Raw genomic sequence first — 23,067 nt, 5'->3', positions numbered from 1 at the left:
TGGAGCAGGACACTACCTCCCTTCTATGTCATGTGACAAGGTTGGGCCTTACCGTCAATTATGCTAAAAGCTGTCTGATACCCAGAGGGACAGGAGGTTGAGGTACAGCCTTTTTCTCACGTTGATGGGTATGTTGACCTCTGTCACAACAGTGGTGCCACTGGGTCTCCTATATTTATGACCCTTCCAAATTTGGATCAATGGCCTCCATTTAGATCCACAGTTACACAGATCCAAGAGAGTAGGGTGTCCACCCAATGCCTACTGGTGTTACGGCCATGGAGAGATGGGGCATATCTGTCCAAGGGCATCTCACTGGGGTTGATCACATCGTGTCGGGAGGTAGTGGTAACCGATGCGTCACCCACAGGGAGGGGGGCAGTGTGGCAGCACAGGACAGTGAGTGGCCTGTGGACGAGCCAGGAAAGGATGAAGCACATAAATGTACTCGAGCTCCAGGCTATCATTTTGGCACTGCACGAGTTCCTGCCGTATTTGAGAGGCAGGCATGTTCTTGTTTGATCCGACAACACGTCGGCTGTCTACCATGTCGGCCACGTTGCTGCAGGTGGCACGGCGACTCCTGGTATGGGCTTTCCCTCGCTTGGCCAGCCTCAAGGCCATGTACTTGCCGGGGCCACAGAATGTGGTGGCAGACTACCTCTCCCACCAGACGCCTCCCGCGGGGGAGTGGAGACTCCACCCGGGGGTGGTAGAGGAGATATGGGGCAAATATGGCACAGCAGAAGTGGACCTGTTTGCCTCAGAGTCCACAACCCACTGCTCCCTTTGGTTTTCACTGGGGGAGGAAACAAGTCCATTGGGAAAGGATGCCCTGGCACAGCCGTGGCCAGATTGTCTCCTCTATGCCTTTCCGCCATTCCCACTGATAACTGTGACGTTGCACAGGGTGCAGCAGAGCAACCACAGGCTCCTGTTGGTGGCCCCGAACTGGCCAGGGAGACTCTGGTTTCCAGTGATGCACAAGCTTTTAGACGGGGTCCCTTGGTGCCTTCCCAGGAGGCAAGACCTGCTGTCGCAGCTGGGGGGCCACATCTGGCATCCGAGCCCGGAACGCCTGCAGCTATGGGTGTGGCCCTTGAGGGGCTTGACCCGATCCTCGAGTCGTGTAACCAGGCCGTGATCCAAACCATTAGGGACTCCAGAGCACCTTCCACCAGGGCACTTTATGCCAACAGGTGGAAGATTTTTTCAGAGTGGTGTAGAGCTCAAAAAGTAGCTCCTGAAAAGTCTTCTGTGCCGATAATACTGCGGTTTTTGCAGTCTTTGCTAGAGAAGAAGCTCTCTGCTTCAACCCTTAGGGTCTATGTGGCTGCAATTTCCACCAGTCATATTAGAGTGGATAACCAGACGGTGGGGTCTCACACCCTGGTGACCCGGTTCCTTAAAGGAGCCCAGCGATGGAACCCCCCACGAGCTATCATGGTCCCCTCTTGGGACCTGCCTTTCGTACTGGAATCCCTTCGTCTCCCTCGATGTCTATGAAGATTCTCAGTCATCCAGGTCATAGTTATCCAACGAAGGTTAAAATCAAGGGCAACTGGACTTGGTTGAAGATACTGGAAGACGTTTCGTCCCTCATCCAAAGGACTTCTTCAGTTCTGACTGACTGGCAGGGAAACTCAGTTATTTAACCTCAGTGGGGTCGTTGGCCCGGGTCATCGATACCGCTGGTTCGTTAGTGTTCCTTGTTGCTGTGACGACAGTCGTTACAGTCGTTAAGACTACCTGTGGCCAAGACTGAACGACCCTCGTTGGTATCTTCAGGCCAATAGGTTACGTTTGTTGAGTTTCCTGGGAAGTGATGAAAGGACAGCATTGTAAGTGGGGGATAAGTGGTGGCGTAGACCCCCTCCCCTGTTCAATGACGGCTTCTCAACCCTGGTGTAGATGGCTTCCTTGACACCTCTTTCAAACCATCCATCTTCTCTGTCTAAAATGTGCACCTGGTGGTCCTCAAACGAGTGCCCTCTGTCCTTCAGATGTAAGTAGACTGCAGAGTCTTGACCTGAGGAGTTGGCCCTTCTGTGTTGAGCCATGCGTTTGTGTAGTGGTTGTTTAGTCTCCCCAATATACAGGTCTGTGCATTCCTCACTGCATTGGACCGCATACACTAGATTGCTTTTCTTGTGTTTTAGTGTGCGGTCTTTGGGGTGTACCAGCAACTGTCTTAGTGTGTTCTTGGGTTTAAAAAACACAGGGATGTTGTGTTTGTTGAAAATCCTCCTGAGTTTCTCTGATACTCCAGACACGTATGGAATCACAATGTTGTTGCGTTTGACCTTCTTTTCCTCCTCCCCTGTAGTTTTGTACTTCTTGGATCTTGTGGCTGTTTTCACAAAGGTCCATTTAGGGTATCCACAGGCTGTAAGTGCCCCCTTCAGGTGGTTCTGTTCCTTCTCTTTGGCTTGGGCGCTTGTTGGTATGTTTTCCGCTCTGTGGTGCAGTGTTCTCATGACTCCTAGCTTGTGCTCCAGTGGGTGGTGGGAATCAAACAGTAGGTATTGGTCTGTGTGTGTGGGTTTTCTGTAAACACCAATCTGCAGGCTCCTGTCCTCTTCAATGTGTACAGCGCAGTCCAGGAAGGCCAGTTCACTGTTGTTGTGAACATCTTCTCGTGTGAACTTGATGTTACTGTCCACAGAGTTGATGTGTTCTGTGAAGGCTTGCACTTCCTGGCTTTTAATTTTGACCCAGGTGTCGTCCACATATCTGTACCAGTGGCTCGGTGCTATTCCTTTGAAGGAGTTGAGGGCTTTATTCTCCACTTCTTCCATGTAGATGTTTGCCACAATCGGGGATACCGGTGAGCCCATGGCACAGCCATGCTTCTGTCTGTAGAATCCACCGTTGTACTGGAAGTAAGTGGTGTTTAGACAGAGGTCGAGTAATTTGCAGATTTGGTCAGGGCTGAGGCTAGTTCTGTTGTCCAGGGTGTTGTCTTGTGTTAGCCATTTCCTAACGGTTTCTACTGCCTCTATGGTGGGGATGCAGGTGAACAAAGAAGTCACGTCATAGGATACCATGGTTTCATCTGGATCCAGTTTTAGTCCTCGAACTTTGTTTACAAAGTCAATAGAGTTTTGGACGTGGTGAGGCGTGTTTCCCACCAATGGAGCTAAGATGGTAGAAATGTGTTTGGCAATGTTGTAGGTGACCGAGTTAATGCTGCTGATAATCGGCCTGAGTGGGGCTCCTTCTTTGTGTATCTTGGGTAGTCCATAAATGCATGGAATGTCTTCTCCACGGGTGATGGTGTTGTCCTTCTGTAACTGTTGTAGACATTCTATGGCCTTTTTCTTTTATCCACTGGTTGGGTCTCGTCTAAGTGTCTCATACGTGTTTGTGTCCATTAGTAGTGTGTTGACTTTGTTCTGGTAGTCAGCTGTGTTAAGTACTACCGTGCATCTTCCTTTGTCAGCAGGTAGGATAGTGATGTTTTGATCCTTGCTCAGAGATGTCACAGCCTTCCTTTCTTGGATGGTGAGGTTGGAAGGGGGGGCCTTCGCATTAGAAAGAGCTGCAGATACCTTTAGTCTGAGCTGTTCCGCTTCTGTTTCTGTTAATTTGTTTTTCCTAATGGCCGATTCTGTGGCTGTGATGAGGTCTACTATAGGTAGTTGCTGTGGTGTAATGGCGAAGTTTAATCCTTTGGCCAGAACGTCTTTCTCTGGTTAGGTGAGTTCCCTATCTGACAAGTTTTTCACCCATCTGTTGTCTGTTTCAAGTATTGTGTGGTTGTTGTCCTTTCTTCTCCAAGACAATTCTCCTGTTCTGTTAGTGCAGCTTGCTCTGGACTGTAGGTTTTGGAATTTCCGGGTCTGTCTTTCTTTGCTCTTGTTGTGCTGAGATAGCTGTGCTTTCTTGATGAAATCCATGACCTTTCCCAGTGATGGGCAGATATGTTTCTAGTTTGTGGTGTATGTTGTCCATTTCTTTGTTCAGGGCTTCGTCTCCCTCCTTTTGAGCCTCTGGAGCAGTCGGAACTAAAGTGGTTGTCAATGAAGGTTGCGTTTCTTCTGGCAATGGCATCAGCAAAGCAAGTGAGTGAGCTTCATGCCTTGTCAGTGAGTGAAGCATGCATGCGCTTGTCAGTGAGTGAAGCATGCATGCGCTGGAACTCTGATGGCACAGGAGTGGCCTTACTCATCATTCCTCCCTAAGAGGCTAGCTCCAGCCCACTTTAATCAGGTCTTTTGGCTAGCAGCCTATGACTCCTCATGCCCACAGGTTCCTGAAGCAGAGTCAGCAGAACTGCTCTGCCCAGTGAGGGCCTTGAGGCATTACAAGCAGGCAACTGCTGGCTTTCGCCACTCTGATAGCCTGTTTGTCTGCTATGGGGGCCGTAGGAAAGGGGACGCCCTGTCTAAACAAAGGCTTTCCAGGTGGGTTGTTGAGGTTATCGAGGGAGCGTACCTGTCAAAGGGACAACCTTTGCCTTTTAACATTCGGGGCTACTCTACCAGGAGTGTTTCCACTTCATGGGCAGCACTGCGGGGGTGCCTCTGAGTGAGATTTGCACTGTAGCCACCTGGGCTACACCATGCACCTTTGCCCGTTTTTATAGGGTCAATGTAGCTGCCCCCCATGCAGCAGCAGCAGCTGTCTTGCGGGAAGCCTCTGACCGTTCCCGGTGAGGTGGGATTCCTCGTGACGACGTTGGTAGTAGTCATCCAGTGTTAAGCACTGCCTCTGGCGGTCAGGAAGAATGAAATATAATGAGAGTTACGTATGTAACTACGGTTCTATGAATTCTGGATGACCGCCAGAGTTCTCTGTCACTCAGAATCTTGGCGAGAAGATTTTGTAGGGACAGTTTTCCTGATGACGTGGGCTTATATAAGCTACGCCCCACATCATCTCAGGTCACAGGTGACTTCGTTGATATTAAATACTCGACCTGCTTGTGCGCAAGACGGATAACATCCAGTGTTAAGCACTGCCTCTGGCGGTCATCCAGAATTCATAGAACCGTAGTTACATACGTAACTCTCGTTTTAAACTATTCATGGTCAGAACATGACAAACACTTGATGCCAAACAGTGGGTCACTTAACAAATCTGAGGTAAAACATTCAAAACAACAACAATTATGATGATAATATCTTTTTTTAACAAACACGCATGAGTGAAATTAAGTAAAATCTTTTTAAAATAAATATCTAAAATAAATATATTAAAAAACAATTAAATCAAACATTTATTGAACATTTGTAATAAGGGAATGGAGGAAAATATATTGGGATAATTATCTTATCTGTTTTATTGTCCAGCCCTACGTCAAGAATATAACTATTGCAGATATACTCAGAAAAATTGTGATAGTATTTTAGGGTTATATCGGCCTCCACTAGGCCGAAGCAGAGCAGAGCACAGTGCAGCGTTGATGACGAGAAGGAAAAGGTTTGACAAGATCTGAAAAACAAACTGCAAACCAGCTAATCTATTGATGTACAAGCTGACTGACATTCACCAGCTGGACTTGTCAGCCTGACAAGAGCAGGGAATCGACCGCCGTGTTTAAACAAACCAGGCCTAGAGAGATGTAGTTTTATCTTTTACCCTTTTGGCCCTCAGAACTCCCGAGAGCAGCCATGGTTCAACAACACATTTACACAAAATAGGATAAAGCTATAGCTCTTTTCACAAGGCCACAAAGCACCATTAAAGCATCTGGTATCATTTTATGGGAGCAGACATCATTCTTCATCATTATATCACAACTGAAGCATCGCATCACACTTTTTCATAGCAGCTGTGCTTTTCTTAAAAGACATGTTGGAATATCCATTTTTAAAGCTGTGCCCTGCTGACCATGAAATGGGCAGAGATATTGCTTGGAAATAGGGAAAGGCAGCTTCAAAACTAAAATAACTCAAATATATTGTGCAAAGATCTGGCACCGAACACTTTTCTCACCCAGTTCCTCCAATCGCTTGAATAACCACACAAAGACATTAACACACACACGTGTGCGCCAATTTGGACACCCTGTCTTGTCTCTCCCAGACAGGTTATTCTCCATATCAATACTGCATGTCGATCTAATGGTGCTATGTTATGTGAATATGTCTGAATGACAGACAGATGATACCAATCCACTCTAATTTGATAGGATATATTATAAATCCCATTCATGATGTACCCTCAAACGTCTGCTCCATAATTAAAATCAAGTTAGCTGTTGTCTCTGAGGAACTGCGAACCAGTAAGAAAAAGAAAGTGGTGCACTATCTGGCACAGCGACTGCAGTATGGAGCAGCGAAGTAATCCTTCACACTGTGTCTTTTCACTGTGGCCAATGAGGAAAAGTGGTAGAGCAGCACCTTGGTCAGGTTGCTGTGCTGTAGCTGTAGCTGCAGTACCTGTAAATCACAGTGGCTTTCAGCTTGCTAATGAATCTGCGCTAGAAGGGTTCAGCCAACAGACTGCCGGCAGTGATACAGCACATATGTAAGTCTGTCCTGGTCAAGATGACTCTATTTTACTTCTCTGTTTTGATGTCCCTCAAAAACATAAAAAGGTACAACTAGGCACAAGATACTAGGCTGATTCTGAAAGTACTCCACAGTACAGGGCAGAAGAGTTTACAGAGCACAACTTTTACTGCAATGAAAGACAGTCACAGGAACGTTGAAGGGTTTCAGGAAAAGGATAGTTCAGATGTGTTATAATAGATGAAATACCTAGTCAAAGATTACAAAGACAAGACCAAAAGAAACTATTTGTGAGGACAAAAGAAATAGCCACAAGAGCATAAAATGGAATGCGTGTTTTTGATGCTGCATGGTTGGGCTTTATGCTAACAAAGTGTTTTTACTGGACAAACACAATTGTTTTTCTTGCCTAGGCCCATTTGGTGTTTTGGTGGCTCGCCATGAACTTAACTACACTCAAGTGGGAGGAAAGGCACAGCAAAGGGTGTGTCACAGCTGATTACCAGGATTTGTGGTTGCCTGCTTGCTCAGAGCAGGAGTGCAAGGCACAAGGTGCAATCATGTTATGGCTTCACCAAAAGCTGAAAACATTACTTTGGATGATAAATTGGGTCGTGTCAATTCAACGTACCCCGTATGTATCCTTTAGGCAGAAGAAAGTGTGTGCACTGTAGTACAAAATATTATATATTATGTACATGTCAAGTATGGGTGGTAGCCCCACACCCAAACGTCTTCTGTGTCACTGCTTCACTCCTTTAGTTCCTATTGTTTTATCTTTCATATTTGTACACATTTTTCTGGTTAAATGAAGTTCAAAGGAGGTCAGTAAAATCTACAAGATAATGCATTAAAAGTGTCATAATCCACTGTTGTCCACTTATCTATCACTACACTGTGTATGTATGTGTGTGTGTGTGTGTGTGTGTGTGTGTGTGTGGCCTCAGTCAAAGAAAAACTGCACTGAGTCTGCCATGATCTTGGCATATTAATGTGTAATATTATTAGAACATGTGTCCGAGGATTAGGAGTTTTTCCTGTCCCTCTCTGTGTGGATAAGATCAACTGTACAGTCCAAAGGTTAAGCCACTGTGTCGCCGCAGCAGCACATTTCTGTCTTCTATCAGCCAAGTCTTAGACGCCAGAGTCAAGTATGCCTCCTCTAAAGCAGCTGGACTCAATTATATCCAGTCAAATCCTCCTCCACTTCTCACACATACACACACACACACAAACACAGCACATGAGCATTAAACAAGAGGGAAGCCCAGCTGCCCGATTAAATATATTCATTGTATTGTCATTTGCTGAATAATATACAGGTGTTTATTGTTTTACATCACTGTAGTGTTTACAGTACATGCATTTATTGTACTTTCTCCATTAGTCTAAAAACCAAGTGTATTCACACCTGAGCTGGAGAAGTGTGGATGTTTCTGTGGGTTGTTGTTTTTTTCCATTTGAGCAGGCTGGTAATAACTTAAAAATAAGATTCAAAATATGGAAATGTTAGAAATGCAGTCCTGCTGCTTGCATTTGCAGGTATCAGAGCTGGGCTGGGACTACATATATGTTGGTGTAGTTTCATGTCTGAGATCTGCTGCCACATCACAGCCGGGTTAGAGTCCCATTTGTAGACTGAAGTGAGCTTGCCTGAACGCCCCGAGGTGCTTGATTTTGGGAGCGGCAGCGCTTAATTTCATGCCCTGTGTGAGTCATGTACCAATGTGTTAGTAGTAGTTTCTGTGCACACGATCCCTCTTTTTTCACAAGCGTACATTTCAGTGTTTCCAGAGCTGCAAATCTAAATGGGTCAAGGATACGGGTGAGCTGATTTTGATCTGATGACATTCATTTCGTTATTCACTGTTTCCTTCACTCCTAAGATCCACTCACACTTTTTGCCTTTGTACTTAGGCATCAGCTTTATCTTTTTCTTAAAAACACAGAGTGATTTTTTGTACTTCACATGTAAAATAATTAAATTCAGGAAATTATTTACTCTATAAATGTAGTTTTATATTGTAGTTTAGGCTACGGCAGACACTTTTAGCACTCCAAAAGAGATTTTAACCTAGGATTACTTATTACTTATATTTATTAATCCTCGTTAGCCAATAACATTACAGTAATACAGTGATGTGTCTGTTGCTGTTAGCGCTCCAATTACACAGGTTAATTTAATAATCAAGCCAACACATACAGCACCCTACACTGAATGGTACCTGTCCTATTTTTGCTTATAATTTACTATCTTGGAGAAATGACTTTGAAATGCTTTTTACTTTAATATCAACCTTCACATTGATGCTGATGCAATCCACGTTTCTCTCTGTTGCAGAGCTTGTGCAGAGTCTGCCATATTTGTACATAATGGATTGAATTTAAAACATAATGAAGCATAAAGCTTCACTCAAAGCCTTCTTCTATGAAGTTGAGTGCTAAATCACAGAGTGCAATGAATATGTTATGTCTACCCACAACAGTCTTTACCTTCTTTAATGAAGATCTGCACTGTAATCAAACAAGGCACTGTGATTAGCAGCAGGGCTGGGTCTTAACAGTTAGGTTATAAACAAGTCTTTAGAGGGGGATAAAGTCTCTTGGCATACAGATCTCTGTGGTCTGAATACACACTGAAAGGAAAATGTAACCTGTACTTTACCAAAATAAATTTAAACTAAACAAAAAATCAACATAAAGTTAAGCAAATATTTACTGTCTGACCCTCTGATAGAAGTTGTACCTGTAGCCTGAGAGAATTTTCAGTCTGCAGGGAGGGAAACTCACTTGAACTGCTGGTGTTCCCTGGAGCTGCGGATCTTGGAGGAGAACCTCTCAGCCAGTTTCTCTAAGCTGCGAGAGTATTCCAGCTCAACCTCTGATTTGCGGCGGAAGAACTCCTGCAGGTCCTGCAGCAGCTGGATACGAGACTCAGAATGCTGCTCCAAGCATTTGAACTGCTCCACCAGCTGGTTACGGATCTCTGTCCATCGAAACACAAAAATGGTATGAGTCAGCTGTTTATACTGCTGTCACAACAGTGCACAACATGCCCTGGTCAAAAATGTCATGAAAATATCAAGTACTGCATTATTATTATAAAGTGTATTACCTTATTATTTGTCTGGAAAGAGCTTTTTCTTTCTTAGAGGTATCTAGTCTTCCACACACTCACATCAAGCGGTAGGATGCTTTCTGCACTGACACTTAATGGCATCCATTTATTAACAGGGTGCTGGGTGTTACAGGGGATTTTTGTTTATCAGTCAAAAGTTGAAGGTCTGATGTTAATCAGTCATTACAAGAAATAGAAATAGAAAAAACCCTCCAGAACATGTACAGGGCTGCTGTGAAGCAGTTGCAGCAGGTTTTCGTTAAAATCTGACATGGTAACTGAGCATACTGTACAATAAAATGCTGTGTAATGACTTCTCGACAAAAGAAATCTAGTTTGTGGTTTGTTGCTTAAAGTCTTTGGGAATCATTTTAACTATTTAAGATAGGACTGTTTGCAGTACCTATACTGTGTGCTAATAATATGTTACAGGAAATATGTGAAGTGACTGAGCTTGTTTTGCATTTTCTGAGAAGCATTAGAGCACAAACAATGCTACAGATGTGACTGGCACATAGCAAAGATATTCAAACACTTTATCACAAGCTCAGCAGGGCTGCTAAATGAATCAGCTACACAATTATTAATTACCAAATGTTTTCTTTTTTCAGTTATTCTAAGCAATTTTGTTACACTCCTTCAGACCTGCAGCAACCACAGAGCCTCTAGCTGAGAGTGAGAAGCAGTGATGCTCCATGCCAAGCCAATAAGATAACCTGTGTGTATGACCTCTCATAGGTGTCTACACTATGAGTTCAAACTAACCTACTGAGAAGCTAATGCACTCCCCCACTTGGAGCGAGTAGTAGGGGAACCTGATGCTGCCAGGCAGACTACAGATCCTTCATGCCTGTGGGAACCCATGAGAGAAACCCGATTCGTCTTTGTAGTGCTGTCATCAGCAGCAATGATGCCTCGACTCAGGAACAGAGAAGGCCTATCTTGCGGAACAAAAACATGACCTGATGGAGAGCTACAGTAAACAGGATGATTGGTGTCACTTCTCGAGAGGAAGCCTCGAGAAAACCTTGCGAACTAATGATCGGCCTTCATTAGAAACCAAAAGTTTTTTTGATCATCTCATCTTAAAAGACACTTTATTGTCACATAAAAGCACAACTTCCCTCAGTGCAGTTCCTGAGTCAAGTCAGTAGAATTAAATGACAAGAATCCAAGATTACAGCACAGCCAGCAGCAGATTAATAACGCTGCTTATAAGTTTTCAGTTTTTTCTTTAGGAATTCTTCAAACAAACCTGTGTGGTGACAAAATAAAGTCGGGGGTTTTTAGGTTTACTTTGGTCTTTAAAAAGGTCTGCATGGATACGCACTTTAAAGCAGCAACGGAAAAATTAACTTACGACATGCAGTGACTTACATTTAGGATGTTAGTCACTGCATGTCGTAACATCCAACATGAGTCATTGCAAGTTATAATCCTAAACAATAAAGACTGAGGATGGATTTTATTCATATCTGAGCCAGATGAACTGCTAACTGAATGCTAAAACCACAGCAGTGACACAGCCTCTGTTTTCATGCTGTTGAGGGTGTAATTTGGTCATCTAGGCCTTCCTCATGGAAATATGCAGGCTCTCACTGCTGGGGAGGCAGCAACAGTGATGTTGTGCGGGGCTGGGGGAGCCTTTTCTCTCCTTGTGATGTCGTGCCGCCTGGCCTCAGCCTGGAGCGGCATGCCTCACTCTGCGGTAAACCATTGTCCCTGCCCTCCCCTTTATCCAGGGGCCCACTCTCCCTCCCAGCTCTGTGGGCTTTAATAGCTCCGTTTTTAGTGGGATCCCTGAACCAGAGTCAGGGAGCAATACCACTTCACTCCCTCAGACCTGACAGGAATGTCTTTCCTTCCCAGTCATGCAGCTACGTTCCCTGTTTGTAATGTTTTTTGTCTGGATATTTTTTCTTTAAAAAGAGAAAAACAATGCCAAAGCAGGCGGGCCAAGAGAAATGCCCCAGGAAAATGTGACACTGATTTGCATGAGTGACGGGGAGGACTTTTGAAAACAGTCTTTCACATAAAGGGAACTCTGAACCACCAGCTGCAGCTCCGCATTTGACAGATGAGTTTGGAAAAATAGGTCATGCACACCAGAAGTGTGCCCTTCCTTCTGAGAAACCATGAGCAATTGGAGAATTATTCCCTAAGTATTCCCAGCTCTTTGAGGCTTCGTTGGCTGTATTTAAAGCGAAAGACCCCTCTGTAGTTCTTTTCAATCTGTGAGGAGGAGGAATGCTGTGAGGTTATGGGCCTGAAGTAACAGTGAAGATGCTTGTTTATCGTTTTGAACTCCACCAAAACAAGTCCTGCGCACTATTTTACGCTCCTTACATGAAGAAATTCATCTGATATCTGTGATTGTCTGTGCTCTGATTTGAAGTGAAGAAATAAAAAGACCAGTATTTACAGCATATATAAAACACTTGGTGAGCATTTCGACACACAACGAGCCTTTACTGCTTTCAAGAATGATTACTGGTTCAAACCACCAACGAATCAAGTGTTTTTAAAGTCATTGATGATGTTGATGTTTAATAATAGAGACCTCTCTTCTTCTATATTATCTGTACAATATATAACCTTAGTATAAATGTCTCGTGAACTACGCCCATCACCTCCAACCTTCGACCACCAGTAATAGTTTAATGATTTAACTCTTACTGGTCACTGTTTAAGAGCAAAGGTATTAAAGCCTGGACTCACATAAAGCTAATTTCAAACAGTGTTTTTGATCACACAGTTACTGGATTTAGGGACATGTACTCCCAGTGCAGGTGGAATTGTTTGGGCAACCTCCCAAAAACCCCTCTGATTCAAAGTGACCAAGTGAAACCTTTAATGTTGCTGCTTGATTAAGCAAGTGGCTATTGTCTGTGGCAGACCCACTGTGTGTTGCCTGTATGGCTTTCTATTTAGAGATGGAGCCATCTGCTTTTTTTGGAGAAGGGAGGTGGGGGTTATCTTCAGACAAAAAGGCTGGTGAGAGCGTGGGGGTGTAGTGGGGAGGCTGGAGCAGCTGAAATATGGTCAAACTCTGGTGGGATCATACATATAAAGGACAGAATTCTTTGAATGATAATTTTAGGCTTTAAAGCTTTGTAACAGCCTATAATTGAAGACCCATGTGACAGTAGAGTAAATGATTTTTGCTTGTGTAATTGAGCTTAATATGGAGCTTTTGTTGCTGGTTCAGTTCTATGCACTGAAAAATAGCTCTTCTGTGTTGTGCAAACCTTGTTTTTCTTTGCTTCTTTCGCTTAGTTGCTTCCCATTACTAAACACTGCTTCTGAGCTGTTTGATATATCGACTATAATTATAAAGGCTGCTACATTTTCCTCCAAACCTCCAAATAATGTTTAGCAAAGGCAAAAAGCTGTATGAATCCAATAACATTTCTAATCAGAGGCTGTATAATCACACTTCTAAGATTTAGAGGAATTAAAAGCTTTTTTTCTTTTGAACTGGATTTATCCACAGACAACTGGGATTAGGTCCACATGTTCAGAACAATTCATTAAGCTGAACGTATGTTGGGACAGATGAAAATGTACGTGTGTGTGTGTGCACAGTGTCAACAGGTCGACAGTCATGTTTTAATGTTCTGCATTACTGCTGCTCTGTAAATGACTGCAGGTGATTTGTGACAGAGCAGATAGTATATATTCATGACAGACACTTCCAGACCTCGAGTCCATACTTTATCGGTAAACGAGCCCTACCCTTTCGACTGGACACCTGCTCCACAATATTATTTCTTCTACACCGTTTAGGGACAGGAATTGAGCGCAGTGGACACTGGACACAGGAAAACCTCTGGAAACAATAGTAGGATGTTGGAGATTCTTGAACTTTGACCCTCACAGCCAAAACCCTGTACTGGCAGCTGTGTTACAGCACAGTGTGGGGATGTTTCCAGCAATTATTGTAGCTGGCGTAGAAAAATGAAATTCATCCTGGACCGAGGTTTAGGTTGAATCAACTGAAAACTGCCCACTGGAGGTGCCTCTCATGTATTCCTAGCACGATCTGGACACATTTATGAGCCAAGAACAAGACGTTACTTATCATCTTATAAAAATAAAACCTTCGCCTCCTCCTGAAGTCAATCCAGGAGACCAGTGATGTACTGATAAAGCATTTTACTGCAAGTGTGCCGTTTAAGAGGGCCACGTGACATCTTGACGCAATGAAGTCGAGTGCAGTGAATGAGAGGGATTTTCTGCAGAGCATCCTGAGGGCAGCAGGGGAAGTCAGGCTGCACGGGGCGGCAAGCAGCCCGTGGAGGAGCAGGAGAGATGGATCATTTCCCTGCAGGATGATAAAGCTAAAATATTATCTAGTGTATAGAGGGGTTTCTCTTCTCTACATATAATCACAGCTATGATTAGTGTACATTGTTTCAATGAATCAATAAGAAGGGCAGATCCCACCGTGTTTTGTTTGTATATTGGTGCAGTAAATGTGGAGGAAAGAACCACATGTCTCCATGTAATGGGGATAAATTATAAATCATAACATGCCTCAGAAGGTATTAAACACTTTGAAAATAATGTCCTTGGGCATTCACATCACTATGCAATAAAACAACCCCACACACACAAACTCAGTATGTAGACACACATACACACACACACACCAGACAAAAGCAACTCTGAGCCAATTTCACTAACCTAATCCCCAACTCCGCTCTGCAGTATCTGGGCTCTACACTGCAGAGCCAAATTCACATCAAGAACAGAGACACAGACAAACACAACCCTTATCCAGACCTTAATTCACTCTCTCTGTCCCTCGCACTGAGTCTCATCATACAAGTTCCAGTCGTTAAACTAATCCTCCCACTTCTGTTCTTTTTTCTTCTTCTTTTTTATCCCCTAATGATTAATGCAATTTCGGATTCACAAGGGCATGCTCCTGATGTCAGCACAGGTTCTCCGAGGTCTGTCTCTATCTTGCCTGTTCCCTCATTAGCCCAGACTGCCGCAGCACATGTACTCAAAGATAAGACAACAGGAGCTGAGGCCAATCAATGGCTGGAGCAGAGGTGAACTGATGGAGCATCCTACAGCAAGATGTCAGCTGTCAGTCTCTGGGTCATCCCTCACTCTTAATCCTTCCTCCTAATTATCTGCTAGTTGATTGGATTTGCCACTGGATGTATGTTGTGTCAATCTAGAAATCCATCCAGGCAGTTAAACAATAAGACAAGCTTATTTGAGGCACATTCATACAAACTTCTTGTTATCTAAAACAAACTGTGATAATAAGGTTGATGATAAGCGGACAGAGCCCTATTTGGACCTCCCAAACTGTAATAAACCTTAAACCTCACTGTTTTGAAGGAAAATACTCAACTCCCGATGACACTAAAATAAACATTAACAATCAGTTGTTGCTCTGCTTCACAGTGCAAGGAGAGGAGAGCCATCCCAGACTTCCTCACCTCTCTCCAACATTGATTTCGTCTCCAGTGCCCGTACTGTCATCATGTCAGCACGTTATACGAGTCCGGTGCTTCAGGGAAACCCGAACATAAGCTACAACCGGAAACATGGCCTTTGAGAGTCTAGCTGTCTGTCATCACTGTATCCAGGATCCACCTCTGCAGGACCAGAAAGGCATCTCCATGACAACACGGGCGTGCACCAGCCCCTGGGGAGCAGCGTATTGGAGGAGAGGTGGAGTGTGATGGATATGGATAGGTGGCAGCATTGAGTGGGGAGACACGTGCGCATGTATGCACTGAAACATGCTATAAATTTGTCTGTGCAGCTGATAAGGTAACCACTGTGCAGCGGCATCTGATAAACGCAGTAAAACTACTTTGACTATTTCTTTCTGAACACTGATTGCATCAAATTAACATATAATGTACTCCCATTTTTCGTAATATTTGGCATTTAGAAATGCACCAGAACTTTTACTTTCACTCAATTTCTTGTGTGGGCCTCTGAAACTAATGCCACATTGAACCAAGATCAACGGACGATCTTCACTGGCTCAAAGTAGGTGACACAGAGAGTCTTTTTTCAGCTGAACTCTACTGAGAGAGAAACAGAAGAGAGACATGGCAACTTTTTTGTTTGTTTTTTGTCTTGCCCATACCTTGTGGTGAGTCACAACCAAAGGAGACCCTTGTTTTCGGCAGGTTTCCGTTTCAGAAGTTCAGTTATTTTGGTACACACATAGAGACAGCATCTACTGCAATCACAATAAACTTTAAACTAGAAATTAACTGTTTTTAGTTAAAGTTTTTATGAAACAAATGCAGGAAAATGACTAGCTACAGCTTCTCTATTGTGAGGATTGTCAGCTTTTCTTTGTCTTAACAATAAACTGAATATCTTTTGGGTTTGGTCAGTCAGACAAAACAAGCAACTTAAATGATGCCACTTTCGGCTTTAAGGAAATTGTGATGGCCATTTTTCACATTTTACAGACCACACAATCAATTACTCAAGACGAATATAATTAAAATCAAATGGATAAATAAATATTCATTATTTGGAGCCCTACATTACATAATTCATCAAAACAGAACAAAATGAGACACTTTAGTGCTCCCCACCACTAATGAGCCTGTGCCACATACGCTTCTATTTCTACCATCAGGGGTGGATGAGAGGGAATTGTGAGCTGCAAATAGGTGCACTCCTTAATTATCTAAAGTCTACAGTGGGACATGTGCTTCACTGGAACATAATAAAGTTAATCTGGCAGGTCCCAAGCCTATACTACAAGAACTTAACTAATTACTTCATAAATAGACATTTTTAAACTCTCATTGTAGAGGTTTTTTTGTGCAACTGTCCTCTTTCCTGTTTCTACGGTTACTCTCTCTCAGCAGGAAGTTTGTTCATTAACATTTTCAACTATTGCTGCATCTCACCATGGATACCTGTTGGCATAACATTTGCTTTTCTTCTCCATTTGAACATTCTATGGTTGTAAAAACAAAAATAATTCTCAGGAATAATGGGGGTGAATAAACTGCCATACCCTCAGCTCTGTTACATTGTCAGTCTTCAACTCTCTGTGAATGTTTTGAGATACAAAGCGTTCTATAAAACTATAGTTGAATCCTTGAATGACAGTTTTAAATCGTGGCATTTTAAAATCTAGTCTGAATGTACTCATGTCAAAGTTTCAGGACTTATCAAGAAAGCTTGTCTTTCTGAAAATACAGATACGATTTACTTACATAATGCCGGGTTATAAAGAACAAAAACGCTGACATCTTTATCACGTAGGACCTGAGCTTGTAAAAATATAAGCAAAATATAAAGAGCTTCACAGCTCAAACTAACATCTTTAAGAGAGCTTTTCAGTTTAGACAGAAAGTCCCCTACTGCAAATATGGTTGGTATATCAAAAACTGCACTTCTCCAGACAGTGCCGATTGAAAATATTTCATCAAAGACAAAAGAGAAGTTTTCATGTTTAAATGGACCTTTGTCTATTTTATAAATGCCAGCATACCAATCAAAACAACTATACCATGTTAAATGATAATTTACGCCTGGCAGATCACCCGTTTCATGAAAGGGTGATTATCTCTTGATTCCCTGTGAGACAGACAGAACAAACTCTCAATTTATCAAGTGGCAGCTGCATTCATCACACTGTGTTCATAGAGACCAGTCAACAAACTCTGAAGCCAAACTATATGATTTATAATGGCAGAGGACATGAATATAATGTTTTTCTTAATATATTGTACTTATTTGGTGGACACAAATAAAGAGATCCTTTTTGTGGTGAGAAACTTTGACAGAAATTGACAGAAGTGTTGCCTCTTACATTGCCGCAAGAAATACACATTTTGTCAAACTTTGATTTCTACTCAAGTTCCATCAATAAAATGTCATGAGGTAGTTAAAATAGTTTAAGAGAGTTAGATGAGAGGACTGATACCACTCTCAGGTCTGTGAGTTAAGTATGAAGCTATCACTAGCAGCATCTTTATGCTAAGCTAAACTAACCAGCTGCTGGACGTAGCTTCAAACTCTTACCTGTAGGCTACATAAACACACATAAACATAAACACCAATCTTCTCATCTAACTCTTTGCCAAAATAATATGTGATAAAATGTATTTTCCTTTAAGACTTTGGTGTATATTAACAGAATGAAATCATGCAATCGCAAAACTGAGTCAGCAACAGAGCAACTTGAGCTGCCTGTTTGTTTGATTAGTCACTGCCATGCCACACAAACAAACCAACCCTGAATGAAGCCCAGAATTTATTGGACCACAAGAATAAACAAGCTGTCCCACTAAATATTATCCTGCCTAAATAGCAAGTGGATGATTTTTTCCTTTCTTTGCAAATGTTCTCTCAGTTAGCAGCAGGTTTGCCAAACAAGCTGGCAGCTGGAGGATCCTCAGACGGTGAGTCAGTGTGACCATTTCTTCAACTCCCAACATGTCCAGTTTCTACACAGCCAGCTTCATGCCACCCAGCAGGGTGTTAATAGATAACTAACAAAATCGCACCATGATGGTAACAAGCTCTGATGTTGAGACACAGTTCCAGCAACGAATGAGCAGCACACTCAGTACCAATAATAAACCTAAAGTTGACATCACTGTCATAAGTATTTCAGAGTGCAAAAAGACCACAGGCTGTATTCAGTAACCATTGTTGGTTTGCTTTTTTTTTTTTAAAAACCCACTATGAACTGTGAACCACTTCAAGCAATTATCTCCCTCAGCAGAGCTATCTGTAGCTTGGAGCAACAACAAACAAAGACACACCTAGTGTCTCACATAATTCTCATCAGCATTCAACCAAACAGACAGCGCTTTAGGGTCATTAGAAAGATCATTATATCACACAAGACATACAGTAGTTCTATTTTCAAATAAGCAATGACAAGAGTGGTTTGTGACCACCAAACTGCTGTTACCGTACTGCAAGCTGTGTATTATAAAGCTTATAAAAGAATATAAAATGATATTGCTTAATAATTTGACATAAAAAGTTGTGTGATCACGTGCTACTGTAATGGTGGGGGAAAACATAGGCACGTTGACACTTAGGTCTGCACTACAGTCCTGTGAGAAATGTATGCTGATCAAATTACATTTAGGTTTTTATTAGGTCTACTGAAAGATTAAACTTGTTTGCATTTGGTCTGGTGGAAAGAAACCAGCAGAGACTAGCAGCGAACAACAAAAAAGAAACCTGAACCCAGAGGTGTAAAACTTATACTTCCTTTTCAGTATCACCTTGAGTATGTGTGTGTGCATGTGTGGTTGACATGGGTAGATATTAAATGTGTACATGTGGAGGGAAAACTGAAAAAATGTCCATGAGCAGTAGCCTGCATTCATTTCCCTGATCGGAGTCATTTGCAGCCTAGAGGAAAAACAAGGAAAAACAAATGAAGTCTTGTATAATTTTCATTACATCAGCACAGGGCCTCCTTCATTTTGTACATGTGTCTGTGTGCCGGTCTTAGCATGTGGGTTTATCGGTTTCAGTGTGGCTATGAGTTAGAAAATGGTTACATTTAGGAAATGATTACCATCTTGTGAGCTCCATGTAAAGCCCAATCATAGCAAAATGGTTCAAACAAAATATAAGTCACATATGACTTATCTGCAACACACTGTAGGAAAAATACTATTACTAAGGGTCCAGTTTGGCAAAAAATGAGAGTGGGGTAAAACTGTGCTGCACTCCAAGAACAATGACTCAGAAATTCATTGCAGAGGGGGATTAAGGGAAAACAGCCAACAGAACAGGCAACCCGCTGTCCCTCAAGTCAAAGTACGGTACAGCAAAAAAGTCAACACAAGACCAATTTAATAAAATTGAGCTGTGCTGAAGACATCAGAGTCCAGACTGGGTGCACTCATGTCTTTACATTTACTGTAATTTAAGTAGTCAGGCTGTTTTTAAAGCTTTGTCCTGTATCATCACCACCTCTCTCTCTACCGCTATCAGTGTCTCATCCTCGCCTTCTCTGTTAAGCCAGCTAGTTAACTTACGATTGCTGGACTTTTAAGAGCATCCAGTATCATTTGTAATAATTGAGAGCTGCAGGTTCGGTTCATCCTGATGTGTGGAAGAATGGGTTTATGCTGAACTTCGAGAGTAAATGTCAAACAGCTGCTGATGGTTGAAGCCGAGAGCGGCGCTTCACAAGCTACCTATAAAACTGGCAAACAGGAGGAGGCAGAGGTGCAGTCCAACAAGCACATGGTGGTTAGCTCCAAAACAGAGTCCAAGCTCCTCTGCCAGTCTCTGCTCAGTGTAGGAACCCTCTCTATTGACATGCTAATGCAGGATCTCTCGGCTAAACAGTCTGAATAAAGTGAACACCATCTCCCAAGGTCCTTCAGAGACTTCAGCTTTGACAGCCACCCTCGAAGGTTGTCAAGAATTCATTAATAGCCCTGAGTTAAGACTTTAGTAGAGTGGTTTATCACACTGTAACAGAGAAATTAAATTCTATATCATGATGTCCTTTCACACCTGCATATACAGCACCTACGCAAACCCAATATGTAGCTATTGTGAAGGTACTGGTAAAGCTTCTTCTTTGTTGTTAAACCAAATGATTTTTTTTAATAAGCCCTCATACATAATAAAGCAACCCTGCGATGTTGTTATGAACCAATCAATGACATGCCAATGATTTAGACCCTTCTGCTATGTACACATTAACCATAAAGCAATAACTCAGAGTAAGACAGGTGCAATTTCTAATCTGAATTTCATTATGGGTCACTCCCTGCCTGCTTCAGCTCGTAACATAGCCATTGTTGTGAGGTGGTGGCTCGTCAGGAACAGAGCCCTCCATGTCTGCAGGCAATGCAACATGCCAGCTGTGAATGAGAAACAAGCAGTGTTCTCCATAAATTAACATCCTCCCTCCTCGCGCAGTTCAAGGACCCAGTCTAATGCATAAGAGGAACAGACAGGGCCTGGCTCTATGAAACAAGAGCATTTCTCCCAAGATACAACAGGATCTCAGCTAAATAACTGATACCTGAATTAACTACCCCACCCCACCCCCCTCCCCAAGAAAAATGGCCTATAATAAAGTGGACAATCTCAATGAACAGCACATGACAAAAGACAAAACTGAGGTTATAGAGGCACAGAAAGTGTGGAAGGTGAGAATCAGTCAGGACAGCAGCTGATACACTGTCCACACAAAGAAAAATGTGTCTGTAGATCAATCCTACAACTGCTCACACTCTGAGCATCCAAAGATCTGGACTGGTACATGACTCTGGGGATGATCAGCTGAAGCCCCTGAGGCGTAACATTAGTGAAACCGAACCCCACTTAGGGAAATGTCTGCTCATAACCAGTCTACTCTGTCGGTTCATTTTTACACTGCATGGCAGTTTAAGTATCTTATATTTGTTTATTTGAGTGGCCTGCATGGACTTGGACTTTGGACTCTCTGTTTTCATATGCAGACAACTGGCATAATTGGGTAAAGCAGGATTAAGTGGTACCAATACACTCAAGTTGAACCAGTGTCCAATGCGACACAGAGATAAAAATCAGTGAAAAATATAGTGTCATTGTTCACTAATAAGACTTTTTTTGACCAAATCATATGGCTACCATATGGTCCTATATAATCTACCCTCAGATTTGAGATAATTAGGATTCTGAAATAGTCAGTCACATCACATAAAACACTGAATATGTGTAAAACGAATATGCACTTGATGTACGCCCAGGTAATGTGCATTAAATATATTCCCAAATATGTGATCAGCAGCTCAAACCACAGTGAGGCAAATACAGGCCCCAAAATGTCCAAGAATGAGGTGCGATAACACAGCCAGCCCTCCATCCATCCTGCACTGCTTTCAACACAGGGATCATTTAAGAAAGCTGCAGATCCAGCATCCAAACCACATCATGACAAATCTAAATTCAATGCACAGAAATCCATCTGGCTGTTGTTGAATTAGTGACAGAAACCCTTTGCACACGAGGGAGAGAGAGAGAGAATAATGAAAGGGGGCTCGCTCCTCGCACTGTGATGCTCTTGTCATTGCATTGACGGTCACGGTTTACATCTGTCAATGCTCTCTGTTTTAGCACTAGGCTACATAATAGATGCATTATAAACCGTGAAGAAAAAGCAAAAGCAGAAACATGCAGAAGGCTGATAAACAGGCTCTTGGTCAGACAGAGTCGACAGTCTGCAGAGACAATGCACGCAGAGCGGACACAGACACCGGAATCACACCGCACCTTTCACTTGGGTCTCATAATCCGCTATAATCTCCTTATCCTTCTTGAATTTCGTAGATGTCATCGTTCCTCGGGTTTTAGGGTGAGACCCTATGACTCTCTTTTGGGTCCTGGATGATGATCCCCTACTTGTAACGCTGCAGCGCTTTTCTCCGTTTTTCTTTTCTCTCTTCTCTAGTGGCCGTGCATCGAGGAGAACAACAGCTTAAAGTCCGACAGTTCAAACCACCTTATCCTAGAAATCGGTGCAGAAAATTACACCGATGTTGCATTCTTGTCTTTTTTTCTGCTGTTTTTCTTTTTTAAACTCTGGCAGAACAGAGGTTTCGAGTCCACCTCACGGTACCAGTCGACTCAAAGGCTTCAGCGGGGGGGAAAAAACCCAGAAAGAGGCAAGCGAGCTCCAAACTATAATAATAACAACATGATGAACGGAGCGGAGCGACGCACGAAGGTTTCAGGCAGCCAAGTCCTTTTGCCTTCTGTGTCCAAAATGAACAGACATGCGTACGAGTAAGCGAGGCAAGCAGACGCCGTTCGTACTCTGACAAATTGCGCTGCAGGGAAACAGGAATTTAAAAGATCGTCACGTGAGCCTCCTCATATTGTCACCCCCCCCCCCCCTCCCCCCTCTCTTACACACACACACACACACACACACACACACACAGGAATGCAATTTATGTAATTGAAATGTATTATGCCTCTGTTCATACACTGGCAGCACAATCATATTCTACCTGTAGGTCTGCTGCTCACATTTTGATAACAATCACATTCATTTTTCCAGAAGAAAAAATAGACCACCCCCCGACCCTTTAGACTCCATTGCCATGGAAACCTCACACTTTTATCTCTGCATTACTGCTGTTCAGGAGATGTGGCACATGTCAGCAGAGGTTTGCGATAGATCCTCTCTGACATGCTGCTGCATCACACGCCTGGAGCAGAGACGTTGTGAAGTAACAGGCCTGGTGGTGAAATGGCTCAGGCATGACACATAAGCACCAACATTGCCATCGATGCTCTGATGTGATCATGAATTCACACCAACCATTATCTTTTAAAAGGAAAATTTGTGTTGCACCTCCCTCTTTTGTTGCAAACAGGTGTATCTCGTGACCTTGTCGCACCCACCTCTTCTTCTCTGCTGGCAGAGCTGATGCTGACAATTAAAGATGAATATCAACAGTGACAGAAGAGTCTTTAGCAGTGTAAGCAGATGAAAGATAAGGAACAGCT

At 42.9% G+C, this 23,067-nt stretch overlaps 1 protein-coding gene across 4 annotated transcripts in view; it reads right to left on the bottom strand.

Annotated features, from left to right (window-relative positions):
* srgap3 (SLIT-ROBO Rho GTPase activating protein 3) overlaps positions 1-22,390 on the bottom strand; it is a 64,156-nt gene extending 41,766 nt beyond the window's left edge. For 2 of the 4 annotated variants that reach the window (XM_038697069.1, XM_038697071.1), the window contains exons 1-2: positions 21,826-22,390; positions 9,249-9,444 (exon numbers count right to left, since the gene is read on the bottom strand). In XM_038697069.1, the coding sequence (XP_038552997.1) occupies positions 9,249-9,444; positions 21,826-21,889 (260 nt within the window). In that variant the 5' untranslated portion in view covers positions 21,890-22,390. The remainder of the gene's footprint in view (positions 1-9,248; positions 9,445-21,825) is intronic. The other 2 variants (XM_038697072.1, XM_038697070.1) reach the window with 1 other exon arrangement.
* Positions 22,391-23,067: the final 677 nt, after the last annotated feature.

The sequence above is a fragment of the Micropterus salmoides genome, unplaced genomic scaffold (assembly GCF_014851395.1).
Source record: "Micropterus salmoides isolate LMB-PRFRI ecotype aquatic unplaced genomic scaffold, ASM1485139v1 Ms_hic_scaffold_4, whole genome shotgun sequence".
In the NCBI taxonomy this organism is placed as follows: Eukaryota; Metazoa; Chordata; class Actinopteri; order Centrarchiformes; family Centrarchidae; genus Micropterus; species Micropterus salmoides.
This window is presented reverse-complemented; position numbering and strand designations above follow the sequence as displayed.